Source organism: Camelus ferus, chromosome 9 (genome assembly GCF_009834535.1).
Source record: "Camelus ferus isolate YT-003-E chromosome 9, BCGSAC_Cfer_1.0, whole genome shotgun sequence".
In the NCBI taxonomy this organism is placed as follows: domain Eukaryota; kingdom Metazoa; phylum Chordata; class Mammalia; order Artiodactyla; family Camelidae; genus Camelus; species Camelus ferus.
Genome location: NC_045704.1, coordinates 19720960 through 19740675, shown reverse-complemented (window position 1 = coordinate 19740675; position 19716 = coordinate 19720960). Strand labels below are relative to the sequence as shown.

The 19716-nt window shown below is 40.7% G+C and overlaps 1 protein-coding gene across 1 annotated transcript; it reads right to left on the bottom strand.

Annotated features, from left to right (window-relative positions):
- Positions 1 to 5714: 5714 nt before the first annotated feature.
- Positions 5715 to 18015, bottom strand: LOC102513888 (WD repeat-containing protein 87-like). The gene is given in 8 exon segments (XM_032487408.1): positions 5715 to 6288; positions 6290 to 6563; positions 6834 to 7161; positions 10192 to 10893; positions 12670 to 12830; positions 13301 to 16176; positions 16590 to 16757; positions 18007 to 18015. Coding segments are annotated over 8 exon segments (5028 nt in total). The 3' UTR covers positions 5715 to 5778.
- Positions 18016 to 19716: the final 1701 nt, after the last annotated feature.

Sequence of the window (19716 nt, the reverse complement as noted above, 5' to 3'; positions counted from 1 at the left end):
CTCTTACTCTCTCTCCTGCTCTCTTCCTACAACCTTGCTGTGTGGCCCCAGGTGTGCTGTATAGTATCTAGGACTTATAAGTAGTAAATTTCTATTTTTTCAGAGTTTCCTGATGCTTGATGCTGAAGGGTATCTTGCAGTCATAAGAACCACAAGGGCTGGTCTCATGACATTGGTTGGTGAAAAGCTGGGACCGGCACAAAACAACATGTAAGTGGCATTTGCACGTTGAATCAGAGAATAAATGAAAAGTAGAACAGTGTTAGGTACACAATAGATGTTCAATAAATGTAGTCACACTTATCCCCTTCTTCAGTAAATATAATACACAGTAAATATATATTATTTTGCACATAATCCTACTACAGTGTCATGCAAAACTCCAGTATTAAATGGGATTCAATACAACTTTTATGCAGTGAAGCCCACCCCATGCATAATACAAAAGAGAGGGATGAAAATTTTTGCTGTGACAAAGGTTTCTGGTGGGCATAATATTGTGCAATGTGAAAAATATTTTTTCCTGTAAATTTCAGGCTCAAAATTCAGTGACCTTAATTAACAAGGACCCAAACTCACTCTCTCCTTTTCTACAGTAAGAAAACATACAGTACAGTCTCACTTTATCCAGCTTATCTCAACGTGGAAACACAGCTTTGCCGCTAAACAGTATAACTTTGTACGTCTTTTGATCTCAGAAGTTTCAATTCTAAAATGGAAATATATGTAGTAAACACCTGTGATGTTTCAGGTGTCAGCGGCATTTTAGGAAAGAGATACATACACACCAACATGCATAGACACACAAATACACACACAAACGTAAGGTATGGTTAGATTAGGAACCCAAGTTCAAGAGCTCACACTAGTCAAGCACTCAGTGACCCCGGGGGTCACATCACTGACTCAACAGTGGACTCACACACAGCCTGAGGCCTCGGAAAAGAAGAGCTCTGCAGTCTCCTCAGAAAATAATGCCGTTTGCCGTGACATGGATGGACCTGGAGACTGTCATCCTAAGTGAAGTAAGCCAGAAAGAGAAAGAAAAATAACATATGACATCACTCATACTTGGAATCTAAAAAAAAAAGGAAAGAAAGGAAAAAAGAGGACACTAATGAAATCACCTACAACACAGGAACAGACTCGCAGACATAGTAAACAATCTTATGGTTACCAGAGGAGAGGAGGTGGGAAGGGATCAATTTGGGAGTTTGAAATTTGCAAATGATAAACACTATATATAAAAATAGGTTAAAAAATGAATTTCTTTAGTATAGCACAAGGAACTATATTCAATATCTTGTAATAACCTTTAATGAAAAAAATATGAAAACAAATATATACACATATATGCATAACCGAGACGTTATGCTGTACACCAGAAATTGACACATTGTAACTGACTGTACTTCAAAAAATATATTTAAAAAATATGGATTATTTCTTTACTTTTCTTAAAATAGCTTTGACTGTATTGTATATTGGTAATGATGTCAGCGGTATTATATATTGGTAGCTATGATGTCAGCTATGATGTAACCTACAAGTCTATGTCCATTTGTTTCAGATGGAGAATCTGATATTCTATTTACTCATTCACCATCTGATAGTTAACACCATTGTCCCATACAAGTTTACATTTTTGAATTAAATATACAAAAGGAAAAATAACTTGAGTCTCAATCTTTCAGGCTTTCAGTCGTTTCCTCTGATTTAATGCAAATTGTATCAACATTTTGTGGTTAATCTATTGTTTGCTTTTGGTTATGGGTAAATAATCTGTATTGTACTTGACTTAGAATGTTTGTATTTATATGTGAGATTGTATTCTAATTTCCTTTTGTATTATGTTTTTAATGTTTAATATTGCATTTACCAGATTTTTAAAGTTTAAAAGCTTAAAAAGTTTAAAAGATAGGATTTGTCTTTGAAAAGTTATGGAGCTTTTTATATCTGTTGATTTATTTTTAACGTTAGATCTTTAATCTCCTTAAAAGAAGCATCTTTTTACATGAGACTCTCAGTAAAAGTCAAGTGTCATGTGTTTTGGGCAATGCTAATTGGGACACCAAAGCCCCTCTGGAAAGATATAAAATGCAGTTTGGCTCCTTAAAAATATTTACATACTTCTCAGCAACCACATTTGGATCGATAGATTCTTTCATGTCTGAGTTTCTATAGAGCTAATATATAGAAATATTCACTAATTAGAAATATTAGAAATACTACTTTATAGTCATTAATTAGAAAATCTTGCTAAGTTAGGACTATCTAGCATTTCAAAGTACTCATTAATATTTGCCTTTGTTTAAAGCCATTTTCTAACCTTTTAATCTATTAGCATTTCATTAAACATTAATCAACATTTCTCTAAATACTTGCTCTACTTAGACAACTAGTAAACCTAATCTTTAAAGATTAGTGATCAGTTGCAAATGTAAGCTCTTTGAACATCTGAAAATTGGAAATTTAATGTTTCTTTAAAATCACCTAAAATCTGTATAGAGGCAACATTCACAAAAGATTGAAATGTTCATAAAACTTACCAGTAAACTTGGAGTAATTTTTTAAAAACATATTACTATAGATTCAATTCTTTTTTCTCTATTCTTATGCTTTTTTAAATTTATATTTTAATTTCTTCCCAGTTTTTCTTCTTTGGCCTTTTTTCCCCCTTGGGAGAAGTTTTATAATTTATGGTTTCAATATTCTCACCCTACAGATAAGACGGCAGGATCTGAGTGATCAAGCAGTTGTTTCTTGATCAGATCACTGGGGCTGGTCAGAGTCGATGTGATCCTGAACTCCTTTAAGTCTTTTTTCTTTTTTTAATTTAATAACACATTTAAAGAATTACGGTAAATATAATATAAAATTTACTATTTTGAACTATTTTAAGTATACAGTTCAGTGGTATTAAGTATATTCATATTGCTGTGCAGCCATCACCACCATCCATCTCTAGAACTCTTTTCATCTTCCAAAACTGAAACTCTATACCTATCAAATAGTAGCTCCCCATTCCTCCTCCACTCGACCTGGCAACCACCATTATACTTTCTGTCTCTGATTTTGACTGTTCTAAGTACCTTATGTAAATAGAGTCATATGCTATTTGTCTTTTTGTGACTAGTTTATTTGTAGAATCTCTTCTCTCTTTTGGTTAGTATTTGCGTGGAATATATTTTTGCATCCTTTCACCTTCTACATCTAAAGTGAGTCTCTTGTCAACAACATATAGTCCAATGATTTTTATGCATTCTGCCAGCCTCTGTCTTTTAATTACAGAATTTAATCCATTTACTTTTATTACTGGTAAACAGAGAATTACTTGTATCATTTTACTATTTGTCTTCTATCTGTCTTACAGCTTTCTTTGTCCCCCATTTCCTGTATTACTGTCTTCTTTTGTGTTTAACTGATTTTTTGCAGTGAAATGTTTTGATTCCTTTCTCATTTCCTTTCATATATATTCTATAGCTATTTTCTTTGTAGTTACCATGGGGGTTACATTTAACATCCTAACATAACACTCCAATTTGAATTTATACAGCTTAACTTTTGAGTCTTTTTTAATAATAAAAATTAACAAATTAAGTTGTAGGATATTTAAGTCAAAATCTGTCCTCATGAATTAAAGTTTTATCGATGTGAAGTTTTTCCATCATTAGAATATATTAAACATTTCAGTTTGCTTTTTTAAAATATGTACTTTGCTTCTTATTAAAACTGTTAGTTCTTTTAAAAATAATTGATAGATATTTCAACTCCTAGGAAATAACTGATTTGATCTGTTGTTAGATTTTCTCTTTAGGACATTTGGCAATTTTATTTTTGAAATGCCACTGAATCCTCCAACTGTTTGGCTATTGTTTGTGACATACCTGGTGCTGATGTCCTGTTGGACCCCCTTCTGTGTGATTATTCTCAGTGACCATCAGTGTTTATCCATTTTTCCTTTTCTTAGTACAATCTTTATTTCTTTCATGCCTGCTTGGATTTCATATTTGAATTATTTCCCTCCCTATTTACACAGATTAACAAAGTTATAGATACTGAGAAGAAATACTTGTTTGTAAAAACACTCTTATTGGTATCAACAGTACAATGCACAAATCTTATGTCATCCATATTTATATAACTACTTTTGTACATTTTATAGTCACATTTTTCCAACCATTTTGTCTTATTTTAATGATTCCCATCATTTTATGCCTATCATTTAATGATATTGTCATTGTCATTTTATACTTAAATGGAACAGCTTCACCCATAGCAGTCTCACTACACTCCCTTCTCTTTAGCACTGTCCATGATTTCCTGGAGAGCATAACATTTTTCTGAACATAGAAGGATGTTTAGACCTGTCCTTTTTGTTTGCTTTTAATTTTGCCCTGAGATAGGGAATCAGCCTTCCTCCTTAGATTAAAGGACAACATTAGAGACCAAAGTTTGAGTGTTGTCTGATAGGATGTGAAATTGAGGAGGGAAGTGGAAGATCACTAGAGTATTCTCAGATACTCAGAAAGTGAACCTGTATGTCCTCAATTCCAAGATCTCAGTAAAGTTCTGTAAGTCTTTGAACCAGTAACAGTCTCCAGGAAATCACTGAGTCCCACTGTGCTTAGTTGCATTTACTTAAATTTAAACTGTATCTTTGATTTCCGCTTGCATTTAGTCAAATTTACACTATATCTTTCGCTTCCCTAGTGGACAGTCTTATTTGTAACCTATGCAAAATTCATTATAGCCCTTTGCTGAGGTAACAGACCCTACTGTTGTTAATTGGGGTTGTTACTAGTCAGATTGAGAACCACATTTACTGCTGCTAGGTATGGCTGTAGAACAAATTATAATCAATGGGCTGCCACTGGAATTTTGTAGCAGTTTCTGAGTACCCTTCTTAAGGGCATCTTGCTCAAGTCCTTTACTGTTTTTCTTCTCCAAGCTATTACTGTGTGTGTGTGTGTGTGTGTGTGTGTATCTGATATATAATATATTTATCACCCCTGAGGACATCACAAATTTGCCATATTTCTATAGTTCTTCCAGGCTTTTTGCATGACAGGGAAATACACTATGACCTGGTTGGAGCCACTGGTTACTTTGTGGAACAATCCTAGGTAGGAAGTCTCATGACAGAAAATAAATGTTCCTAATTGTATTAGTCTGCTTGGCTACCATAATAAAACCATAGACTGTGTGGCTTAAAACAACAGGAATTTATTTTCTCACAGTTCTGGAGACTAGAAGTCCATGATCAAGGTGTCAGCCAATTCTGTTTCTGGTAAGAACTCTCTCCTTGGGTTGCAGACAGCCACCTTCTCACTGTGTCCTCCCATGGCAGAGAAAATGAACTCCCTGGTGTCTCTTCTCCCCACCCTTATAGGACTTTATGTTATATTTTTAATTGAAATACAGTTGACATACAATATCATATTAGTTTCAGGTGTAGTACATAGTGATTTGATATTTGCATACATTACGAAATGGTCACCACAATAAGTCTACTAACCTCTTAGGATAAAGGCTATGTTTTCTTTGGCTACTTTCTAGGGTATTCTAGTGCTCTGGGAGGAAGAGAAATAAACCAGAATATTTGTTACAAATGAGAAATGTCATTTTATTCAGTACACAGTAATAGATTTCTGGAACTGAATGAAAATGGGTCTTTGTCTAGCCCCACCTTAAAGTGGGGAACAGGTAAAGAGGCTTAAAATCTGTGGCCCAGGCATATTTTCCAATAAGATCTCAAGGTGCTAATATTAGGCCATATCAGAGAGTAGGAGTAGGGATGTTGGGCAGCTTCTCGGTACGGTAAGGACTGACTTGTGGTAGGCCTTTCCAGGCAAGTTCTAGGAACGCATAGTGGGCAATATCCACAGGTTGGATAGTATACACCCTGTTCTGCCCAGGCAAGGGTACAACTCCCTGGAACTCAAGGGGACCTGCAGGGGCATGAGAACTACCACAAAACAGGCCATAGAATAAGCGTTCACCAAGTACCAGCTCCTCGGTTTTCAGGGCCTTTTTGTAGATGGTCTCTTGAGGTTGGAGTTTCTTTCTCTGCAGTAACTCTAGCAGCAGCTTCTGGATTCGGGGGGACTTAAGTTGGTACACGTCCATGAGGCGATAGAACTGTTCCATCCAAGCAGCAGTGTCTCTTGCATATCGCTGCTGCAACATCCGCAAAACATGGTACAGTGCCACAAACGTCTCCCATCGAGGCACCCCTTCCTTTTCTTTAGAGTTGGGCTGTGCCTTTTTCTCCAGTTGGGGCAACTTGAGGGCCCCTGCCTTTACCCTTAAAAGCCCTGAGATCCTTCTGAAACATCAGTGCTAGAGTTTGTTTTTCCACGGAAGTATGGGCACCTGTGAAAATGTCTCTTGTGGCAGGATAAAAATACTGCATTTCTATCTCTTTGAGAACACTGGATAACCACTGTGCCTGTGCATTCCTGTAAGGTTCTCCTAAAAGATGCCAATTTATAGCCTTTGGGTCTTGAATCCTCTTGGTAGGTGATGGTAACACTGGTGTAGGGATAGGCAGGGCTTTCTTCTTTGTCTTGTGAAATATGGGGAGCTCACCCCTTCCCCTCAAGGTCCAGAAGTCCAAGGACAGGGATTTTTTATCCACAGAGGGATAGACAGCTGTAGGACCATCCTTTCTGATCGGATAAATGTGCTTTAACTCCTTGACAGCCGTGGATAACTGTTGTACCTGCTTCTTCCTGTAGGACTCAGCTGAGAGATGCCAACTGAGAGCTGGTGGGGACTGAGTCCTCTTAGTAGCCGAGAACACTGGTACAGGAATAGAGAATGGCTCCAGACAGCTCTCCATTTCTTTTCTTCCAATTGGAGGGATTACTTTTAAGTGTACTGGACTCAAAACATCTTTATAGGGTTGTGGTATATCTAGAGGACTTATCTGTGTGTTCTGCTGGAGGTGTTTAGCAATGGCTTTAAGATTGGACAGATGCAGGCATTTCAAATATCCCTTTGAAGAGAAGTGTCTGAGGAGTTGGTTCAGTCTATGGAAACTGTCCCTTGAAAGTTGTTCTCCTGCTTCCAGCCTTATTAAGGCATTACTAATCCAGTCCTCATCTGAGAATCTTTCTTCTGAGTGCTATGGCCTTTTAGCTGGCATAGAGGTAAGGGCTGGGGCGGGGACTGGGGTGGGGGCTGGGGTTGGGGCTGGGGCTGGGGCTGGGGTCTGGTCCTCAGTTTTGCCCACCTGGGAATCCTGATACTTCATGAACCACTTCCACTTGCCACCTTTGGTTCTACATACAGGTTTCTGTTGTTTAATGATATCAGGTAAGTGGGGCTTTGGCCTGTGGAGGTCTTCTCGGGGCTGAGTCTCTAAGCCTGTTTCCATGACTTGTAAAAACATGTCCCTGGCTTTCTCCAAGAATATATCCTCTTGTCTTCTCCATAAACTTTTCATGTGATGTGTTCCAAGAAGTTGACTTTCCTGTCCTTCCAAATCCAATTGATCCCCAGTTTCAGGGGCACTCCCTTTTCTTTTTCCAGGGCTCCTGGGAGTTGTATTTTGAAGGGGCTCCTCATAATTGTTGGCCATGTAGCCTTATCCATAAGTGTGGGAGCTCTCCTTCCACCAAGCAATCTCTCTTTCTCAGGAGCCATTTTCCTTCTAGCTGTACTCTCCCTTTCCTCAGCAAGAGCCTCACCTTCTATCACTAGCTTTGATAAGTTCACTTCTTCTTTTGAGATCTCTGTTTTCAGTATTCCTTCCTCCTCTGAGAGCATCGCCTCTGTAAGTCTGCTCTCCTGTTCCTTCTTACTCATGCTCTCCTCATCCTTCTGCCTTGTCGCCCTTTCCTCCTCTTTTTCCTCTTTCTTCTCCATTTCTTCATCCTCCTTCTCCTCCTCACCCAGGCTCTCCCCCTCCTCCTCCTCACTCAGAGTCTCCTCCTCCTCCCGCATGTTCAGGTGCCCCCCTTCCTCCTTGCTGAGGGGCTCCTTCCCTTCTTCATGTAGGCCCTCTTTTTCCTTCTTACTCAGCTTCTTTTCCTCCGGAGTCAGTCTCTTTTCCTTCTTTGAACTCTTTTTCTTATGCTTCGTAGCCAAGTTCTCCTCCAATTCCTCTTCACTCAGGCTTACTTTCTTTTTCTTCTTAATCAGGTATTTCCCTTTCTCTTTCTTGGGCAGAATCTCCTCCTCTTGTCCTTCCTCAGTGAGACTCTCCTCCTCTATCCCCTTCTTAGCTGGAACTTCCATTTCCTTCTCAACCAAACTTTCAGGTAAGTCTTCAAACAGTATGTCTTTGATATTCTCTAATAACCACTTTAGCTGGCTCTTTTCTGGTTTATTCTCCTCAGTTCTCTTCAGAAGCTTCTTCAGCTGCTTTTTCCCTAACAGATTTTGCTGCTGGACCTCCTTCAACATGCTCTCTACCTGGATTTTATCTAATAATATGTTTTCCTGGACCTTCTCTAAGAATCTTTGGCCCTCCTCCAAGCTCTCTTCATCCATCAGTGTTCTCTCTTTGGCAGCCAGTCTATCATCTTCTAGTTTTCTTTCTTCCTGAAACTGATCCTTCTCTTCTTTGGTTATTTCCTCCTGTTCCTTAAAAAATTCCCACCTCTGGCCATCAATTCCACTCTTCCCCATAATGAATGACTGCTCTTCCTCAGATATTCCTATTTCTTTCAATGGCTCTGTACTAGTTTCTCTAATTATTTTTGTCAGGATCAACAGTTGACTCTCTTTCTTCCTTATATATTTTTCCCTGGAACTAGCCTCTTTTTCTTCAGAACTAATCCCCTTCCCCATATCCAGTTTCCTCGTCGTCTGTATCCTCTCCACTTTGATTCTCTTTTTTTCGTCCCTGGCAATACCCGTCCCCTCGCTCCTAATGTCATAGGCCAACTTCCTCTCTTCCTCAGGCAGTTCACCTTCTTCTTCCATAATTTCCTTCTCTTCTTGGGTAATTTTTTCCTTTCTCATAGTTATGCCAATTCCTTCCCTGGCTATTGCCTTTTCTTTCTCAGCAGTGTGCCTCTCTTCCTTGGCCAGTTTATTGTCTTTCTGAATTAGTCTTTTCTCCAGCGCCCTTTCTTCTTTTTCCTGGGGCTTTTTCTCCATTTCCTCAGCTTGTTCCTTCTCTTCTAGGGGGAATTTCTTTTTTCCCCAGGCCCATTGTGTTTTTTGATCACTCTCTCTCTCTTCTTTCTGACTCCATGTTCTCTCTTTCTGGGCCTGTTTCTCTTGTAGGGCTAGTAGTTCTTTTTCATGGGCCCATTGTTTTTTTTTTCTCAACGGCTTTCTTATCTTTCCCAACCCATTTCTCCTCTTTCTTAGGTTTCTTCTCTTTTTCCATGACCTCTTTCTTTTCTTTTGGGGATACCTTCTCAATTTTCTCTATCTTTTTCTCCTCTTTCGGGACCAGTTTCATTTGTTCTCTGGCCCGTTGCTTTTCCCCCTCAGCTTCTTTTTCCTGTTTTTGAGGCAATTTCTCCTCTTTCTGACCCCATCTCTTTCCTTTCTACGGCTGTTTCTCTTCTTTCAATGACTGTATTTCCATTTCCCCAGCCTGCTCCCTCTCTTCTAGGTCCACTTTCTTTTCCCCCCAGGCCTGTTGTGTCTTTTTCTTGGTTATTTTCTCCTCTTTCTGAGCCCTTCTCTTCTTTCTCCAAGATTTGCTCGCCTTTTTCTGGGTCTGTTTATCTTCTTGTTGTGACAATTTCTCCATTTCTCCAAACTTTTCCTTCTCTTCTGGACCCAGTTTCTTTCTTTTCCAGGCTAATTGTTTGTCTTTAGCCTCTTTCTCTTCTTCCTTAGCCTCCCTCTCCTTCTGGTCATCTTTCTCTTGTTTCTTGACTTGTTTTTTTCTTTCTTGGATTTGTTTCTTTTTACGGGCTGCTTTTTTCTCCTTTACTAATGATTTCCTCTTTTCTTGGGTCAGTTTACCCTCTTGCTCTGCCAAGCTGCCTCTTTCTAATGTCTGTTTTCCCTCTTCCCCAAACAGCCCTTCCTCTCGTTTAGATAAATGTTCTCCTTCCTGAGCCAATTTCCCCCTTTTCCAGGACTCTTCCTCAACATGTTTCTCCATACCCCAGATGTGTTTCTTCTTTTTGTGGTAATTTTTCATCTTTTTTTAAATTTGTTTCTCTAGTTTCAGGATTAGTTCCTCCTTGTTCCAAGGCAGCTCCAACTCTTCCTCACTCAGCTCTTTCTCTTCCTCATCCAGCTCCTCCCCTTCCTCACTCAGCAGCTCCTCTTTCTCACTCAGCTTCTCCACTTCCTCGCCCAGCTCCTCCGCTTCATGGGACAACTTGTCTTCCAAGAACCCCTCTTCCTGGGCCCACATGCCTTCTTTGTGGGCCGGCATAGCCTTCTCCCAGCCCAACTTCCTCATTTCTGGGGTTGCCTTCCCCTCTTTCCAGTTCACCCTCTTTCTTTTCCTCAGGAGTTTCTCCTTTTTTCCAGTCCTCCTCTTTTCTCCTAGGACTAACTTCTGCTCTTCCTTGGTTAATTTCTTTTGTGAGGAAGCCAGTATTTCTTCTTCCCAACCTATTTTTTCTCTTTGATAGGTCAGTTTCTTATCCTTAGCCAGCTTCTCCTTTCCCTGCATGAATTTCTTCTCTTGCTTATCCAGTTTCCTTTTCCCCTCAGTTATTTTCCCTTTTTGCATGGCTAGTTTCTTTACTTTTTTAAATTTCCTTTTCTCTAATACTTTGTCATTTTCTAATAGAGTAACTTTCTTCTTCTTGGTTTGAGAAAATGCCTTGCCTTTCTTTAATACTTTTTCACCCTGTTGTTCTCTCAATTCTACTGTTTCTTCTTCTTTGATAACCTCCTTATCCACTTTTTCTGTTATAACAGGTGTTTCTTCCATCAATCTGTCACCCAGTTCTGATGAGTCCTCTAAAAGAGGACAGATCTCTTGGAAAAGATCCCAGCTGGGCTCTTCAGGAGCAAGCGTTGCCTGAGCCAAGTCCACCAATTCTTGACCCAGATCCCTTAACATTCCTGGATAGGAACTTGCTATTCTTGAGGTGACAAGATCGCAAATGTCATCCTGCCATGATCTGATGTCTGATCTAGTTGTGCGTCCAGGAATCCCAGACAAACCATGACCACTCTTTACACGTTTCTTCGTTGCATCTTCTTCTTGCTTGGTAACCTGTATGACTTCTTTCATGGACTCTTCTGCAGATGTCTCTGGAATGTCCTTCATTTTTTTAATCTCTTCCAACTTTGCATCTGCTTTTTCATGGCTTTTTTTCAATGCTCTTTCCCAAAGCCTTTTCAAGCGTTCTTGTCTTTCCAGCTTAGGGATCACTTCTCCATAATCTTTCATGCTATGTTGATCTATGGTCTTCATAAATCCTGTGGCCTCTGCTGCCTCTGTGACTTCCAAGGCTTCTGAGGCTTCCCTGGCTTTTCTGGCCTCCAACATGACCTCTTTTGATTCAGCATCCTCTTGGGATATGACTGGTGGCAGCTCTGGCTCTAAGGCAACACCCTGGATGTCAATTTGCCCTGATTTCCCAGCTTCTCTTTCTTCACCTTCATCCTCTGAAGTCACTAGCACAGGGCTAAACTGTAACAATTCTGTCTCTCTCTGCTTCCTGGAAACACTCAGGTCCCTTTTAACTGCACAGGTATCAGGAGAAAAGTAATTAAGAAAAACACAGAGGTTACAATAGCCAAGACATGGAAGCAACCTAAATGTCCATTGACAGATGAATGGATAAAGAAGATATGGTGTATATATACACAATAGAATACTGCTCAGCCATAAAAAAGAATGAAATAATTCTTCAGCAGCAACATGGATGGGCCTAGAGATGATCATACTAAGTGAATTAAGTCAGCAGAGGAAGACAAATATAGTGATATCACTTATATGTAGAATCTAAAAAATGATACAAATGAATTTATTTACAAAACAGAAACATACTCACAGACATAGAAAACAAACTTACCATTACCAAAGGGGAAATAGAGGGGGAGGGATGAATTAGGAGTTTGGGATTAGCAGACACAAAGTACTACACATAAAATAGATAAACAACAAGGTTCTACTGTATAGCACAGGGAACTATATTCAAGATCTTGTAATAACCTAGAATGAAAAATAATATGAAAAAGAATATATATACATATAACTGAATCACTTTGCTGTACACCAGAAACTAATGCAACATTGTAAGCCAAATATACTTGAATTAAAAAAAATAAGAAATAAAACAAACACTCCCGCCACCCCAAAACCCACAGAAGTCCTGAGTGAGATCCTTTGTAATATCTAGTTCAATGAACTACCATAAGAGATACAAAAGGGGGCTGAAGCTTTATGTACAGAAATTCCTGCTGTTTTATCACAATTTCCATAACCTAAAGAAATAAGACTTGGTATCTGTTGTGGGGTAGATCTTTCCCAGGAAGATTACTTTCTGTGAAAAAGATTTTCCTTACTTAACTGTTACCACTGATATCTTTTTATATACCTGGGCCTTATTCACCCCGCCTTCTGGTGCTCTAAGGTAGGGCCCAAATATGCCCCATATATCACCCCATACATACTAAGATTTCTACTCTTTGCTTCAAGATGTGTCTTTCCTCCCTCCGGTTTGGTGATCCTTATAGGTGCTGACAAAGGTTTGAGTGTTTTTTCAGTAAGGGCCGCAGGTTCACCAGCCCTTGCAATATCTAGAGAAAAGGGAAATTGCTTGTCTCTGTGTGATAAGGTCAGGTTCTCATTTAGCCGCTGCTCCACCTGAGTAAGCAGGTACTGGATATCATTAGCTTGAATTCCCAGCAGCCGGTCCAGAGTGGCTTCTCCAATAAAGTCCTGTCTACAAAAGTCAAGGGAAAAGAAGGATAATACTGAGCCAGCAATAAAACAAAATTAGAAGAGGAGGAGGAGGGGAAAGTACAGGACGAGGAGGTTCAAAAACAATGGAAGAAGCAGGGATAAGGTAGCCAACTAGGACAGAGTACTTCGAAGTAAAGGATGGATAAAGAAGAAATAATCTAAAATAGCACGGAATAGAGTAGTCAGGGTGACCCATGATGCTTCTTCATTTAGGAGATTTGGGGACTTGAGTCTTGAGGAATCTTAAGGAAGTGAGAAAATGATGGAAGAGCAGGCTAGTCAATGGACAGAAGAAGAGGGATAGGCACTTGGGTGAAAAACAAATAGAATACAAAGAACATAGGCAGATGAAAAGAACAGAAAAGGGGTTGTGGAGGAGAAGCAGCAGTCAGATTTTGGAGGTTAGGAGCTAGAAGGAACAGAAGCGAAGAAGGCTGCCACCCAACTTACTGCATTTCCTGGAAAGTTTCTTGTCTCTTCAGCAGGCCTACCAGCATACTCTTAGTTTGGATGCCTGTGACTCTCATCATAAGGTATAAGGCCTTAGCCCACACATTTTCATCACTGTCCATCAATCCCATAGCCAGTGGAACAGCAAAGAGATGGCATATGAGGCCCAGCCTCTCTAGCCCCTCCCAGGCTATCTCACGGACCTGTGGATTGGAATGAATTGTATCTTCCAGGAGGCGACTGGCAGCCTCAGACTGCAACCTTGAAGATACTTCATAGAAGGCAAAAATTTGTGCCAGGACACTAATATATGTCTTGTATTGCTCTATAGAACAGCAAACTGTGAGGTTGAGGATGGCCTCAATTAAAATATTAATAAGTCCTTCATCAAATTTTCTTCCCATACAATTTTGGTTGATCATGTTCACAAGACCATCAAAGAAAGTTTGTTTCTGCTGCTTGGATTTATAACCCTGTTTACTCTCTGAGATTTTCTCTTTTACTGGAGTCCTAGGTGACTGTGCCTGGCATCTGCTGAGTTCAGTCATGTCCCAGTCCTTATCTTGGTAGGATGGGGGCAGATCATAGCATAGGAATATTGGGGTGCCCTCAGGCCAAAGGCGGGCACGGATCACTGAGTTGGGGATGTAGCCATCAGGAGGAAAGGGCCATTGCCGCCCTGGACCAAAGAAGCGCCGTAAAATATGGTAGGGTTTCAACCCATCCCAGCCAGCCAGCCGCAATCGAGCAGGAACCTTGTGTAGAGGACGATCATGCTTGGGATTAAGAGTAGAAAAATTAATATCCTTATCCTCCAAAAAATGCAATTTTGCTCCCTCTTGAATCACAGAGGACTTATGTCTCTCTTCCTCTACAACATGGGGCACAGTGTTGTCAAAGGCAATGGCCTGTTTGTTGACAAGGGCTTCTAGCCCCTGTAATTCCTGCAGCCCTTGACCACAGTAGACAAATCTGGGTACAAATACTCTTTCATATGAAAAGAAGAAGCTAGGCAAGAAGGGTTTAGGGCCTTCTAGTATTTCATCTGCATTGTTTACAATAGCTAGGTGAATCAGCTGAGCTGGAGGGAGCAATTTTAAGCAGGATACCAGGTAAAGACTCTGGTTGAAAGTCAAAAGCAGGTCACTCCAATTATTGGCAAAGCAGACTGGGCCAAAATGTAATGCTGAGTCCAACTCAGTTATGAGTTTACCATGGAAGTCCCAGATTCGGACTGAACCATCAATGTCCCCTGCGACAAAAAGTTTCAGGGAAAGGCAGACATCAAATGAAGTGATGGCACACTGGTGCAGGCATTTTGTCTCGTTAGACACAGAACTTTTCTCTGATTCTGAAGATGTCAGAAAATTTTCGTAGTGCCAGAGATGCCAACAGTGGTTCTCAGTGATGGCACCCACAGAACCTGGTAAGAGTATCACGTGTTTTAGGAGGCAACTACAGAGAATTTTGCTGACGGTCTGCAGGATTACCTTGTTCTCCTGAAGCACAGCTTCTGTCACGTGTACAATATTATCCATGCCATAGGAACAGAGCAATGAGTACTTCTGGGGACCTTCCAGGATAGACAATGCCAGTACTGTCCCAGAGTGAATAGTCTTCTCTATTCGGGCACAGCTATAGTGGGAGAGAATTCTCACAATGCCACTCTCATGCCCACAGAACATCAACCCTACCAGGCCCTTACCCAAATGGGACTGCCCATAAGCCAGGCACCTTACTCTATCCACAGGGTTTACTGAAGTGCACACAAGATACTTGGCTGTGCAAGGGAAGCGTGTTGCATCAAACACCAGCACCTCTGAACTGTCTGTTGCCACAAAGAGCTCCTCTCTGTCTGAATCATAGGCCCAAACCACAGCCTTATCCGTGATAAGTAGAGGCCAGGTGATAACCAGGAGATCTCCTGTTGCTGGAGACAAGAAGCGCAACAAACCATCCTTAGTGACACACAGGATCCGAATCCAATTATGGCCGCAGCAGACCTGCTGCACCTTCAGGGGAGCAGAACCGCAGATACTGAAGAGGCTATAAAAGTAGGGCAGGTGGTACAATGAGAAAGTGTAGGTAGTCTGGCAGAAAAAAGAGGTGTTATCAATAAACTGCAGTTTCTGCAGATCCTCATCAATATCCAGCTGCCACAGCAAGTTCCCAAAGGCAAGGTTCCATTCTTTCACTACACCTTCACTGCCTGCTGTTAGTAAGGTGTGGGTCTCTGGCCGGCTTTGGATACATATCACTGATGAGGAGTCAGCCTGGAAGCTGTGGAGGAAGTTACCTCGGTCTAGACCCCAAGCATAGATTTCTCCATCCCTGTTTCCAGCATAGAAATAGCCCTGAGAGACACAAGTGAAGGAGCAGGTGATGGAGGAACCACTGGTGATGGGAGTGAACTTCTTTACCTCTTCCAGCTGGCCCTGACCCTGGTGGGTAAAGAGTATCACCTTATTCTCACAAAGAGCCATGAGGGAGCCTTGGGGGCCATTCAGGGAAAAGCCCTGCACAAGCTCACCTCCAGCCATTGGTATAGTTTGTGCCATTTGGAGGCCCCTGCCATTCGGCAAGATAAACCAGGTAACCACAGCCCCCAAGGTGCCAGAGAGCAGCATCTCAGCTTCTGAGTCGTAGCAGAGGCAGCTGATGGAGAAACGACAGAGTACTGTACCGAGAGATGTGAATTCTCGATGGTGATCTCCAAAGAGCCACAGGCGCATGTCACCACAGTAAGCAATTAACATATGGTAGGAGCCTGTGTGGACCATTGCTTGGATGGGTGGCACATGATCCAACAGATGAAACTTTATCTTCTCTATCATTCCTTTCATTTCTGTATCTTTTTTCTGTATCCAAAGTACTGTCTAGAAGAGGATGAGAGATGAAAGCCTGACCATGGAGGCAGGTTACCTCTCAAAAGTGAGGGATAGAAGAGGGTTGAATGTTCCCTGTTCCCTCTTGTGGGTCTAAGAAAAGACTGGACAGCTTGACTTTGGGAGTTTCCTGGTGCTAGGAATCAGGTATGTGATAGAAGGACCATGCTTAAGGCTCTTTCCTTGGCCTTTAGCCTGTTTTACAGGGGATATGAATTCTGTGACCCTGATGACCAGAGGGGAAGAAGCATCACTGCATCCAGGTTAGACTGGCATATGGAAATGGGAATTACAGTGAGCTAACTCAGAATCACCCTCATCATTCTGAGATGAAGGCAGTTTAGGTATGATGCATATAAAGTGGATTCAGAACAAGGCGGGAAAAAAAGATGAGCTAGATTTACCTCCATTTGTTTTGAAGACAGTTCTGCCCAGTTTAAGGAGACAAAATAGTTGACCTCGTTGGAGTAGAAGCAGATGAAAGGCTTGCTCTGGGGCTGGTAAAGCTCTTGGTATAGAGTCTCAGGCCAGTCTCTCAGTACAACCACATCATCCTTTGGTTTTTCGTCAGCCTGAGAGAGAAGAGTGGGCTGAGCTAAGAGGACTGAGTCCTCACTCACTCATTCATTTAATAAAGGTTTACTGAGGGATTAGTGGAAATTCATTGTTATTTAGCTAATCAACATTTGTTCACCCTGCCACTAGAAAGCACGGTTGGGGGGGTTATCCCTCCTTCACCCTCAGAATGCGTCCTAATTCATCAAAGTACCTTCCAGCCTTTCTGAACCAAAGTTCCTTAAGAGAAGTAAGACCTAATATCCCAAAGTATCCATTCTACATAATAAATTAATTCTTCTCTATTTATCTGGAATACTACTAGTTATGGACCATCCTTAAGGGAACTGAGAAAATAGCCCCTCAAACCATTTTCTGTGTTCTATGGGTCAGATGAGGAACCACATTTAAGAAAGCCTGTTATGTTCTGTGACAAACACTGGCAATACAATAATGAGCAAAAGAGATACGATCTTAGCTCTCAAAAGATAAGAGTCCAGTAGAAAATACATTAAATAGACAACTAACAAGTGACTATACAAAACAGGCAAAGCCTTCAAAAGAACAAGATACAATTCTATGTGAATGTGACAAAGGAACCCCACCTTGACAAGTATGTCTACCTGTCATGGTTGGAACAACTCTTCAGAGTTCCTGCCTACACCAGAAGGCCCACTCCTGTCACCATTATAGTCATGGTATACAGCCTATGGGAAACTCATACTTCACAGACATGGAAAGCTCACCATGTGTGACAATTAGACCCAGTGTCATGCACCTCCCTCACTATTCTTCATGTGCATCCAAGGAAACATGTGCTTTTCACAACATGGAGTTAGCTGAATTCTAACCCAGTGGAGTGTGTGTGTGTGTGTGTGTGTGTGTGTGTGTGTGCGCATCTATCAAGGGAAATATGTTACCTTTTAACAAGTTACACAGTAGAATGTGTACAATATACACTACCTTCCAGGCACTGTAGCATGTACCTAGGATGTAGGTACATGAACTCCTCATTCTGACCAGCCAAAACTGAGGCTCATGAAGTCTACTTTTAAAGTAATCTCTTCTCAGAAGATACTTGTGCTATGTACTTGCCTCTTGAACAATGCTCCATGAATCTAATTCTCCGAGTTTCTCTACCTTAGAATTTGTAGTATGACCACCTAAGCTGGAAAGTATAATACTCAATTGAACTAAAGTGTTAATACTTTTTTATTCACAATGCCCATCATGCCTGCTTCCTTCACAAAGGATTTGAGACTATACCGAGGCCATTATCCACAACTTAGAATCTCTCTTCTCCCTCTATTTCTCATTTTCAGGTCTTTGAGTATTTTGAGAGAATACAGAGAGATGGAGAGCTTCTAGCACTCCCTGTCATTGCTAATTCAGGGACAACATCAGAGTTGAGAGGATCCTGGTATCTGAGCTGCTAATTGCCCACCCCTCTTCATTGAACCAGAAAGCTCATTTACATACCCCTTATTTCACCACTGATTGAATAGTTAATCACCATTCCTCTCCTCCTTTCCAGACTTCATGTACAAATAATTCATTCACTCATTCAGCAATATCAATGCGTGTCTACAGAGGACTCCAAGCAATGCATCTGTGCCTGGCACTACTGTTACATACTCTATATCAATCCCCGTTCTATCCTCTCTCCCCTCCTTCCATCCCAATAAAACTCAGATCTTATTTAGGGTGACGGATCGACTCAGAAATTCTGGCAATACCATAGAGTGATACTATGGTACGCCAAGACTGGCACGGTTCTGTGCTCTCTGATCTTCACTCTTCTACCTACTTTCAATTTAAAGCTGACACCTGGAAGTGTAGCAACTATCTTGCAAACTTATGATAATAAGTTAAATATTGAGCAGGTGGAAAGAGAGAAAAGGAACATGGTTCCTTGACATCATGTAAGACAAAAATGCCTCCTGCTTGTTTAATCCATTTAAGACCATTTTCTGTTTTTCTGGGTTTTTTGTTTGTTTGTTTTGCAGAGCATGTTCTAATTATAACTAATGTTTTCTTAGTCTAGAAGTGGAAGTTGTTCAGGGGTATGGGAGGGCCCTTCCAAGTCTGCTCCCACGTTGCCCATGCCACAGGCTGCCTTGGATAATTAGTCCAAGCCACCACCGTGTGCATATCACTCATACACATCACCTTTATATCCTTCAGGATATTTTTTATGAGGACTTTCAAGTCCTTCCACTCAGGAATAAGTCTGGGTGAAGGCAACATCCTTGTGATATTCCAGCACTTAACAGACATCTTGGATTACAGAACCTGTGGAAGGCAAAAGTGACTTAATCACAACATCTGATGTTAGACTGGAAATTAAGGGAATTGGGAGAGGGAAGAGTAACAGGGACAGTGAGAGAAGGAGAGAAGCAAAAGTATTCCTTTAGAAACAGGAGAAACTCTTATTTCAAAAGATAGGAGTCAGAATGAACTAATGATACTTGCAACAACATGGATGAATCTCAATACATTATAATGAGTAGAAGCCAAATGCCAAAGAGCATCTATTTGATTCCATTTACCACATGGAATTCCAGAAAAGAGTAATTTAACCCCTAGGGACAGAGGACAGATCAGTTGTTAACTGGGACTAAGAGTTTGGGAGATTGCCTAGGCAGGGGTAAAAGGGAACATCTTGAGTGATGAAAACGTTCTATATCTTGACTTTGGTAGTTGTTGCATGGGCATATTAAAAATGGGTACACTTTAGTACATGTAAATTATATCTAAATAAATATGGTGTTTAAAAGAGGACAGGAGTGAAGTGGGAGTCTTATGAAGTCTAAAACAGGAAAAAATTCAGCAAAAGTAAGCTGCTAGGTGAGCTTCGGTGAGTCAGTTGTAGTGTAGCTATTTAAATAATACAGGAGCCTGGCGTTCCAGACCTCCTGTGACTCTCTTCTTTGGGATGCTCATTTTTGTAGACATAATTATATTTATTCTCTTCAC